This window comes from Ranitomeya variabilis, chromosome 4 (assembly GCF_051348905.1).
Source record: "Ranitomeya variabilis isolate aRanVar5 chromosome 4, aRanVar5.hap1, whole genome shotgun sequence".
Lineage (NCBI taxonomy): Eukaryota > Metazoa > Chordata > Amphibia > Anura > Dendrobatidae > Ranitomeya > Ranitomeya variabilis.
Window position 1 is genome coordinate 641,264,871 of NC_135235.1, and position 12,286 is coordinate 641,277,156.

Here is a 12,286-nt window from a genome sequence, read left to right on the forward strand (position 1 = left end):
TTAATCACCTTAATGAGGTTTTCCATCTCCAAGATCCTATCTTAATATGTTGTAGGTGTAATAATAATATTAACAAATACCTCCAATTACAAATGTAGTACAGTTTTTCTCATTCGCTATGTCTCTTTCCTCATGTGCAGACATTGCAGGCCCTTAGATATCCATGGTTATGACCACTAGCAAATAACTGTCACTTTATCAGTGGATGCAAGTAATCATGGATAGCTAAGGCCAAGCAATGCCTGCACATGAGGAAAGAGACATAGCGAATCAGAAAAACAATACTACATTTCTAATTGGAAGAATTTGCTAATACTTTGCTAAAGAATTTTTCAAGCAGAAGATTGATAGCATCAGAGACAGTTTTGGTCAACAAGCCCCAGAGCCCTTCCTCCCGACTTCCCAGCCCTCCACCTCCAAAACCAACTTCTCCACCATTACAGAAGATCAACTCTCCACTCTACTCTCAAGATCGCATCTCACCACCTGTGCACTTGACCCGCTCCCATCCTACCTCATCCCAAACCTCACCACAGTCTTCATCCCAACCCTAACCCATCTCTTCAACCTATCACTAACAACTGGTGTTTTCCCCTCAAGCTTTAAACATGCCTCCATCACACCTATCCTCAAAAAGCCCTCTCTTGGCCCATCCTCTGTATCTAGCTATCGCCCTATATCACTTCTCCCTTATGCCTCCATACTACTGGAACAACACGTCTACCTTGAACTGTCCTCCCATCTCTCTTCTTGCTCCCTCTTTGACCGCTTACAATCTGGCTTCCGGTCACACCATTCCACTGAAACTGCCCTAAGGTCACCAACGACCTCTTAACCGCCAAGAGCAAGCGACACTACTCTGTTCTCCTCCTCCTCGACCTGTCGGCTGCCTTTGACACAGTGGACCATTCCCTATTATTACAGACCCTCTCATCCCTTGGCATCACAGGCTTGGCCCTATCCTGGATCTCATCATACCTAACAGACCGGACATTCAGTGTCTCCCACTCACACACCACCTCCTCACCTCGCCCCCTATCTGTCGGAGTCCCACAAGGTTCAGTCCTTGGGCCCCTGCTCTTCTCCATTTACACCTTTGGCCTGGGACAGCTCATAGAATCTCATGGCTTTCTGTATCACATCTGTGCTGATGACACACAGATCTACATCTCTGGACCAGATATCACCTCCCTACTAACCAGAATCCCTCAATGTCTGTCCACTATTTCATCCTTCTTCTCCGCTAGATTTCTGAAACTTAACATGGACAAAACAGAATTCATCATCTTTCCCCCCATCTCACGCGACCGCCCCAACGAACCTAACCATTACAGTAAATGGCTGCCCACTCTCCCCAGTCCCACAAGCTCGCTGCCTCGGGGTAATCCTTGACGCTGATCTCTCCTTCAAACCACATATCCAAGCCCTTTCCACTTCCTGACGAATTCAACTCAAAAATATTTCACGAATCCGTTCATTCCTCAACCAAGAATCTGAAAAAACCCTAGTCCATGCCCTCATCATCTCTTGCCTTGACTACTGCAACCTCCTGCTCTGTGGCCTCCCCTCAAACACTCTCACACCCCTCCAATCTATTCTAAACTCTGCGGCCCGACTAATCCACCTGTCCCCCCGCTATTCCCCTGTCTCTCCCTTCTGTCAATCCCTTCACTGGCTCCTCATTGCCCAGAGACTCCAGTACAAAACCCTAACCATGACATACAAAGCCATCCACAACCTGTCTCCTCCATACATCTGTGACCTCGTCTCCCGGTACTTACCTACACGCAACCTCCGATCCTCACAAGATCTCCTTCTCTACTCCCCTCTTATCTCCTCTTCCCACAATCGTATACAAGATTTCTCTCGCGTATCACCCCTACTCTGGAACCCTCTACCACAACACATCAGACTCTCGCCTACCATCGAAATCTTCAAAAAGAACCTGAAGACCCACCTCTTCCGACAAGCCTACAACCTGCAGTAACCACCGATCAACCAAACCGCTGCATGACCAGCTCTATCCTCACCTACTGTATTCTCACCCATCCCTTGTAGATTGTGAGCCTTCGCGGGCAGGGTCCTCTCTCCTCCTGTACCAGTTATGAGTTGTATTGTTTAAGATTATTGTACTTATTTTTATTATGTATATCCCTCCTCACATGTAAAGCGCCATAGAATAAATGGCGCTATAACAATAAATAATAATAATAATACTATTATTACACCTCTACATATTAGGATAGGATCTTCAAGATGGGAATATTCCTTTATCGGCACACTAGACAAATCACTATGTACACAATGGATATACACTGATGAGCAAAATAGTAACAATGTTTAAAACTTTTCACTTTCAGGCTCCATATCTCACCCATCCATTACAGCTTCGAACGTGAGATTACCATCATTTTATAGACAATCATCTTGGCTATCTCATATATAAACTATTTAGCATATCATTAGTTATGCAGATAATTCTCATGTCACTGCATTTTTACTGTTTTGCTCCCGCTGGTGTAAAAATATTTTTCTTCCCGTATGCTACAAAATACAACCTGTTTTATTAGGTTTATTCCCAGGCGAAAGGTCACTGGTTGAATCGTAGAGCAGCCATGTAGATTTCTCAAAAAAAGAGAAATGGCATCATCCAGCTTATGGATAGCGGTCTCTAGGCCAAGAAAATTTCCAAACTGCATCATGTGACAGCTTGAAGAATACGAAATGAAGTCTGTCCATCCATTCAAAAGCCAAGAGGTGGACGTCCAGGCAAAATATCGGAGTCCAGAAGTCAGCTCACCATAAGGGCTGTCATTGCTGGAACGACAAACATGGCAGTGGAGGTGGCTCTTAGGCTATGTGCACACATTGCGGATTTCCTGTGGACACGCAGCATTTTTTTCTGCGTGAAAACGCTGCAGATCCGCAAGTGATTTACAGTACAATGTAAATCAATGGGGGAAAAAAATGCTTTGCTAATGGTGTGGAAAATTCCACACTGAAAACGCAGCAGATTCAAAAAAGGACCATGTCAATTCTTTTTGCGGATCTGCAGCGTTCCTGCACCCATTGACTTGCATTGACTCTGACGTATCTGCAGCAAAACCGCAAGATCTGCGGTTTTGCTGCGGAGTTGGGTGCGAGAAACGCTGAAGATTGGGAGGGGGAAGAGTGTGTGGGCGGAGACTGTGTATGTGGGCGGAGACTGTGTGTGTGGAGAAGATGTGCATGTCTGTGTGTCTGCGGGGATTGCAGGGCTTTGCGGTGATCGCTGGGGTCTGCGGGGATCACGGGGCTATGCAGGGATCGTGGGGTTGTGTGGCGATCGTGGGGGTCTGCGGGGATCGTGGAGCTGTGTGTGTCTGTACGTGGGTGTGTGTGTGCCTGTGTGTGTGTGCAGGTCTGAATGTAGGCAGGCATCGTCCGATGGGACTCCTAGTCCCATCCGGCTATACCTGCTACAGTGACAGGTGGCCAGATCATGGGACAGTATAGTCCCTTCATCCGGCCACTGTGTTCAAGAGTACAAAAAAAACAAATACACACATACAACATACAGAACATTCAAAATACAGTACATACAACATACAGTACATACAACATACAGAACATAATACAGTACAACATACAGAACATACAGTACATAATATAAACATACAGCACAGACAGTACATACAACATAGAGTACTCACCTTCACCTTGATCCCCGAAGCCATTGCTCACCTGTAAAAAAATATTAAAATAATAAACAAACAATATACTCCCTGATCCGCAGAAATCCAATTAATACGAGTGTCCCACGATGATCTCCTGTGGAGAGCTGCCACATCAGCTGATGCGACCGCTCTCCAGGGGCTCTGGGATACAATGACGGAAGGTATCCTTCCGCATTGTATCTCTCTGCCGCTGCTGTGAGAAATAGCTCCTACTCTCACTTGTGGCACTGCTGTGTGGGAAAATTCCCACGCAGCTTTGCCATAAAGTGAGAGCCTGAACTCAGGCAACCTCTTCAGTGATGCACTGCAGGAGCTATTGTCTCCTTTCAGTGTGTCACTGGAGGCCTATAATAGAGCAGTGACATCAGCTGATGTCACTGTTCGATAGGAGAGATCGTCGTGGGACACTCGTTATTTGGACTGTGTCGGACAGGGAGTATACGGTTGGTTTATTATTTTTAATTTTTTGCAGGCGATCGAGTATGGTAAGCATGGTGAAATTAAGAATATTAAAATACTTTATTCTGGCTGTGTTTTTTTTAACTCTTTCACTACAATAGGACTAATAATGGATAGGTGTCTTATTGACGCCTCTCCATTATTAACCGGGCTTAATGTCACCTTACAATAGCAAGGTGACATTAACCCCTTATTATCACATATGCCACCACTACACGGGAGTGGGAAGAGAGGGGCTAAGTGCCAGAATTGGCGCATCTTAGAGATGCGCCATTTCTGGGGCGGCTGGGTGCTGGTATTTGTAGCGGGGGGGGGGGGCAATAACCATGGCCCCTCTCTAGGCTATGAATATCAGCCCGCAGCTGTCTGCGTACCCTTTCTAGCTATAAAATATAGGGGACCCTACGTCATTTTTGGGGGGGTCCCCCTATTTTAATAGCCAGTAAAGGCTATGCAGACAGCTGCGGGCTGATATTCATAGCCTGGGAAGTGGCCATGGGTATTACCCCATTCCCAGGCTACAAATATAATGCCCCAGGCCGTCGGCTTTCCCCCTCTGGTGCAGAAAATGGCAGAGGAGCCCACGCCATTTTTTTTCCCGTTTTTTTTCAAAAATAAAACATATTGTTCATTAATAAACATCAGCCTTGCTATTATATATCTATGGATGGATGTAGATAGATATATGGATAGTTAGATAGATATATTTATAGATAGACAGATATATCTATAGATAGTTAGATATATCTATCCATATATCTATCTATCTATCTATCTATCTATCTATCTATCTATCTATCTATCTATTCATAGATATATCTATAAATAGATATATGAATAGATCTATCTATGTATCTATAGATCTATTTATATAGAGATCTCTCTCATTCCTTCTATCTATCTATCTAATCTATCTCATTCCTTCTACCTATCTATCTATCTACCTATCTATCTGTGTGTAATGGAGTGTGGGTTGGACAAACGTAAAAGAGGAGGTTGGACAAAAAATTACATCACAAATCTTTTTTTTTTCAATAATAGATCTTTATTTAGCTTTCAAAAATGCATACAAATCCGCATGGAAAAAATGCAACAAAAACGCATCAAAAACTCAGCAAATCCGCACCTGCGTTTTCTGGCAAGAGAGGGAAGAATCTGCACAGAAAATTCCACAGGCAAATCTGCAAAGTGTGCACATACCCTAATGCTCCTTAACCCCTTTACCCCCAAGGGTGGTTTGCATGTTAATAACCAAGCCAGTTTTTACAAGTTTGACCACTGTCCCTTTATGAGGTTTAACTCTGGAACGCTTCAATAGATCCTGGTGATTCTGACACTGTTTTTTAGTGATGTATTGTACTTCATGATAGTGATAAAAATTTCTTTGAAATTTGGAGAAAATTTTTAAAATTTCGCAATTTTCCAACTTTGAATCCCTTCGTTCAGAGATATGACACACAAAATACTTAATAACATTTCCCACATGGCTACATCAGCACAATTTTGAAAACAACATTTTTTTTTTATTAGGGAGTTATAAGGGTCAAAATTTAAACAGCGATTTCTCATTTTTACAACACCATTTTTTTTAGGGACCACCTTACATTTGAAGTCACTTCGTGGAGTCTATATGAAAGAAAATACCCAAAAGTGACATCATTCTAAAAACTGCACACCTCAAGGTGCTCAAAACCACATTCAAGGCATTTATTATCCCTGCAGGTTTGACAAAAAATTTACTTCAGATCCAATTTTTTTCATTTTACCAATGGTAAAAGGAGAAATTGGAACCCATAAGTTGTTGTGCAATTTGTTCTGAGTATGCCGATACACCATATGTGCAGGTAACTTTTGACTAGGTACTGTTTTGGCACATGGCAGAACATGGAAGGGAAGGAGCACCTAAAAATAGCAGCCCGTAACGACCCAGAAAAGGTGCATTTATTAGATGCGCCAATTCTAGCACTTTGCCTTGCTCTTTCCACTTGCCCTGTAGCGGTGGCAAGTGGGGTTAATATTTGTGGGGTTGATGTCACCTTTGTATTGTCAGGTGACATCAAGCCCATGGCTTAGTAATGGAGAGGTGTCTATAAGATAACTGTACAATAACTCCATAACTTCTTTGAAGAAGTTAAGCAGTTTGGGCTCCCAGCAGTGGTTCATTCTGAAAGAAAAGCCTTGGTTCCAGCTAGACTGCTAAGATTGTGAGATTTTCGACTTAGAGCTTTTGAAGCTTTACCACCTGCTGAGGGATTCTGTTTCAGCTTCACATTTTAAAGTAGGTCTATAATTTCAGACTCTATATGATAGTCAATTGGCATGAAATTATATCCCCCATATTCTTCCTATTGTCAAGACTCGGGACCAGGGGCTTCTTCCCTGTCCCTAACACTAGGGGCGCAATAGCTTGCCCTATTCCCCGGGACACTTCTGAAGGTGTTGATGCCAGGGCCTCCACCCTTGCTTTATCTCCTGAATCAGCCCTCCTTCTATTCCCTTCCCCTACCCAGGGAAGAGGAGAGCTGCCGTACAACTCAGGGACACCTGATCAATAGCCTTAATTTTAAGTTTACTGGCATTACATTCATGATGCAAGAAAAAATGGCGAGGCAGAGTTTTTAAAGAGCTCACATCTTTGGACATTTTGGCTTTCTCTATATCACGCATGTTCTCTTGTCCTAATCTTGAGCTCACGAGTGGTCATCCCAATGTACACCTTATTGCATGGGCACTGTGCGTGATAGATTACCCCCTTGGAGGCGCACATGAGTCTATGACGAATCTTAAAACAACGACCATCCTGGGGGTTAGAGAAGTCTTTGCTCTTAATATGATTCAAGCAGCCCTTACAGAACGTACATGGAAAAAAAGCCGTGTACAAGATCTCTTGCTCCTTTCATTTTTTCTTCATTTGGAGAGTAGTGGCTTCGAACTAATAAGTCACGGAGATTGTCTGATCTCTTGGCCGTAATTGATGGTCTGTCGGGCAGAATAGTATTCAAAATAGGATCAGACTGCAAAATTCCCCAATGTTTGGTGACAATTCCAACAAAGTCCTTCCATTGACTATTGAATGGAGTGATAAGTCTCACCTGCATATCTTCTTTATCTTTCGGTGAAGTCTGGTACAGGAGATCATTACGGGGTGTCGAACATGCTCTTTTGTAACCCCTACGAATTTGTCGGTGGCTGTAACCACGTTCTCTGAAGCGGCAATAGAGATCTCGAGCCTGCTTTTGAAATTTATCCTGACTGGAGCAAATTCGTTTGATACGCAGATGTTGACCAATTGGGATACCATTGATGGTAGATCGACGATGTGATGAGCTTGCATGCAACAACATATTTGTGGCAGTCGGTTTACGATACACATTAGTTTCTATCAATCCCTGAGAAGAGACACTGACATCCAGATCCAAAAAATTGACCTGTCGACCACAGGAGAAAGTTTAATATTCAAATCATTTGTGTTGAGCTCATGCATGAAAATATTAAGTTGTTCAATGGTACCCTCCCATATGAAAAACACATCGTCGATGTACCGAATCCAGTGGTGCACCTTGTTCAGTACTCCAGGAGCGTTCTAACCAGGGATTTGTACAGCGGCAGTATAATGCTCTCATCATGTCTGTCCAGACCACTTTTAATGCACCCCATGATCCGGTTTGCCTTGGCAGCCGTTAAATGATAGATCTTTATTTAGCCTACAAAAATGCATACAAATCCGCATGAAAAAACGCATGAAAAACTAATCAAATCGGTGCGGAGTTTTACCTGCGTTTTCTGCTAAGAGATGCAGAATCTGCGCAGAAAATTCCACAGCTGCAGCTTACCCTTAGAATGCGCAGACACCACAGGCGGCTACATACTCACGGATATCCTGATGAACCCCTAGCCACCAAAGACACTGAGTAAGAAGATCATTGGTGGCTTTATTACTAGGATGTCCGGCAAAGACGGAATCGTGATGTTCACTAAGGACTCTTGGATCAAGACTCACAGGAACAGTTTACCTAATGGACAGGCAGCAGGGGTGTCCCCCTGAGTGTCAACCTCTCTTTCAAGATTGGAGCATGTAGAAGCTATAACCACCCATTTTTATAGAATAGGTATCAGTTCACAATTATTTCCTCCCCCAGGAAAACAACGACATAAGGCATCTGCCTTAATGTTTTTGTTCCCCGGCCTATATATGGCAAAGAAGTTAAACCTGGTGAAGAACAATACCCGTCTTGCCTGTCAAGGAGTTAGACATTTCACTGATTCTAAATATACAAGATTCTTATGATCCATGATTACCATAACCGGATTAACTGCTCCCTCTAAAAATTACGCCACTCTTCAAAACCCCACTTGACTACCAAGAGTTCCCTGTTACCAATGTCATAATTTTTCTCTGCAGACGAGTTTTTTTTCAAACGATATGCACATGGACGCCATTTACCAGGAGACGCACTCTGCGACATCACAGCACCCACTCCCACCTCAGACACGTCAACCTCGATGATAAAAGGCGGAGAGATGTTGGGCTGTATGAGTATTGGCGAAGATGAAAAATAAACTCTTGGAAAAGTCTGTCCCCTTCCTAGTCATATCCGTCAGAGGTTTGGATACTACCAAAAAGTTTTTGATGAACTTACGGTAGTAGTTGGCGAAACCTAAAAACCTTTGTAGCACCTTTAAATCCTCAGGATGATCCCAATCCAATACTGCCTGGACTTTCGCCGGATCCATGTGAAAACCGGTAGATGACAACACATATCCTAAGAAAGGGATCTCCTCACCTGAGAACATACATTTCTCCGATTTGACAAATAATTTATTGTCTCTGAGTATAAGTAAGACCTGTCTGATATGTACCTAATGTGACTCAAGGTCAGGTGAATAAATAAATATGTCGTCTAGATAGATAACCACGAATCAGCCTACCAGGTGACTAAATATGTAATTTACCAAGTGCTGAAAAATGGCGATCGTGTTTGTCAACCCAAATGGCATCACCAAGTTCCCATAGTGTCCCTCGGGCGCATTAAATGCCGCTTTCCACTCTTTAATGCGAATGAGATTATACGCCCCCCTGAGGTCTAGTTTTGAAAACCACTTAGCTTCTACAGTCTCATTAAAGAGGTCTGAGTTGAGAGGGCGGGGATACAGAACACGGACAGTGATCGTATTGAGTTTGCGAAAATCTAGGCATGGGCGTAACCCTCCATCTTTTTTCTTTACAAAAAAGAATCCCACGGCAATGGGGGATAAGGATAGTCTGATATGACCCTTTGCCAAACTTTCCGCATTATAGTCCTTCGTGGCTTGCCTCTCAGGACCAAAGATATTATAGTCTGCTCTTAGACAGCGTGGCCCCAGGAACAAGATTCACGGCGCTGTCATAAGGACGATGGGGAGGAAGTTCTTGGCATCCCTGCTCCAAACACATCCCCAAAGTCAGACAAGTATTTCGGTATAGACTGGGCATCCACCCTAGCAAGCCGGGTACTCAAGCTGTGTCCTTGACAATACTCATTCCACTTTACTACTTCCTAAGTCTGCTAATCTACCAAAGTATTATGCAGAGTAAACCAAGAAGTCCAAGAACCACAGGTGAGGACAGATCGTCTAGCACATAACAGTTTATTACCTCAAAGTGTATTCTCGCTACCTGAAGATGTAAACCTCAGACAACTTGAGTAAAATAGCCCTGTCTCAAAGGGGAGGAGTCAATAGCAATTATGGGTATGGGTCTGGACAGAGTAAGTGGATTGAGGCCTTAGACCTGGACGAACCTAACGTCAATCAAGTTACACTCCATCCCACTGTCCAGAAATGCAGACACATCTACCTTAATTTCACCCAGGTGAATTTCACCTGGCAGAAAAAATTGTGTCCTATGTACGCAGTTGATGAGTACACCCAGGTTGCTAACCTCCCCGTAACCAGGGCCTCTTAGTTTTCCAGCGGCTGTATACTGTGAGGTTGGGAAGGACGCATGAACACGAAATGGCACTTTTCAGCACAGTAAAAACATGCTCCCCTTTGCGCCAAACAACAGACAGTTTTCCAGAGTGAGTTGCCACACCCACCTGCATGGGTTCCTCAGATGACTCAGTGTCAATCTCACTTGAATGGAATGTCACCCTATGTCTCTGTCGAAGACGGCGATCAACCCAGATTGCCAGAGAAATGGCTGCCTCAATGGAGACTGGAGTCTCATACAGGGCTAAGGCATCCTTCACCCTTACTATAAGCCCCTCATAGAACTGGCTACGGAGTACAAGGTCATTCGACCTAGTGCCCGTGGCCCATCTACGAAAATCAAAGCAATACTCCTCCGTTGGCCGGTCTCCTTGCTGAAGTTTGCGCAGTGTGGACTCCGCCAAGGAGACCTCGTATATAAGGCCCAGTGTCAGAAAAAAATCCTCCACCATCTGAAGCGACTGGGAGTCAGATGGGAGAGAAAACGCCCTTGCTCCTCTGTACCTGAGGAAACAGGACTTAATCTGAAGTACAGTTTACAGGCCTCTCTGAAAACCACAAACTTGTCACACCTCCCAGAGAACCTGTCAGGCAAAGCGATCTTGGGTTCCACTACGGGATCACTCTGAGACATGATTCGTACACCAGATGTATTAGGGTGCTGCAAAACAACAGTGCATAGATCAGTGACTTCCAGACTGAGATGCTGCAGTTGCTCTGTCAGATGAGTAATAGGATCCATAATGGATCAAAAAATGGTTATGCTCAGAGGTAATGTCATGACTCAGCTGTCGGGTAACCCAGTATCAGGGGCTCCTTCCCTTTCACTAACACTAGGCGGCACCCTAGCTTGCCTATTCTTCTGAAGGTGAAGATTCCGGGGCCTCCACCCTTTCCTTATGTCCTGAATCAGCCTTCCGTCTGTTCCCTTCCCCCACCCAGGGAAGAGGAAAGCTGCTGTGCACCGCCGTACACCACCCCGAAAAGAACAAGGCAACATGAACAAGGGGTAACTGGAAATGCCAGGCATAGGCATACAAATATTCACTCACATTTAACAGAGGAATGCACCAGGGAGTGGAGTATGGGGAAAAAACTAAATAAGAAGGAAGGGAATTATCACACTTACAAACCCATGCAACAGTCACAGATAACTCCTCCAAACTCCTCATAATAAGCACCAAAACACCTCTCCTCCAAGGCAAGTAGCATAAGCTAGCTCTAATGATGTGTTTCAATTAGGACTCAGAATATATAGGGGATAGGAGTGGCTAACGGAGCTCAGCTGAGAGCTCAGACTCCCAGAGCTCCCAATATGGTCGATTAAACTCTGTTCTGCCTAAAGAAATAAACACCATTTAAAATGAAGGTGAAGTGCTTCTTTTCAGCGTAGGAGTAGGAGCAATCAGACGCTCCAGTCTTCTGGCTCCTCTCTGTTGCGGTAACCCCATGACACCTATTGGGACCTCTTAGACATACTATCAGTGTAGTGCGATATCTTATATTAATTTGTCTTTGGATATCTAATATCCTATCAGAGGGTTCTAGTGTTCCTAAGATACTTATAGTACCCGATCTTCTGCTGCCTGACCCTTTGGACTATCCCATTGTCTTGTCCTTTTGCTTTGATCCGCTATCCCCTTGTGTTTTAACCCTTGGACAGAGATCTGATTTACACTTGTCTTTTCGATAGGTTATCTACGTGCTCTCTTGGTACTGACACCGGAACATTTGATTTTTCTGCCTCACGGTCTGTGTGAGTAGTGACAAGTACTAGTACTAGACTAAACTAGTAGTAACTATCTAAAGACCTTTTCATAGTTTGCACTATCAATGGTATAAAAATGTTTAGATGAATAATTAGAATTAAAAACTATGAATTCTTATGAAGCCAGACTTATCAACATTCGGGATCAGAAAAGAAAGTTTGCCATTTTAGGGAAGATTAGTTAATGCATTATGGCTTTGCCTATACCCCTTCCTTTCATTCATACATTCTCCCATTTATCAGGTGAACTTCAGGGAGCAGCACAGCTGAGTTTAGCTGTGTCACCTTATAAATTCTTCAGTCAACTCTTCTCTTCTCATAGCACTGTCAGCTCTGCTCTGCAGCCCCTTCCTCCACACTGTTTGGAGATGAA

At 43.8% G+C, this 12,286-nt stretch overlaps 1 protein-coding gene across 1 annotated transcript in view; it reads right to left on the bottom strand.

The window, feature by feature from the left end:
• Nucleotides 1-12,286, bottom strand: part of LOC143768163 (uncharacterized) — a 120,659-nt gene that overhangs the window by 25,400 nt on the left and 82,973 nt on the right. The window contains exons 12-13 of the mRNA XM_077256852.1: nucleotides 10,253-10,433; nucleotides 7,268-7,603 (exon numbers count right to left, since the gene is read on the bottom strand). Coding sequence (XP_077112967.1) covers nucleotides 7,268-7,603; nucleotides 10,253-10,433 — 517 coding nt within the window. The remainder of the gene's footprint in view (nucleotides 1-7,267; nucleotides 7,604-10,252; nucleotides 10,434-12,286) is intronic.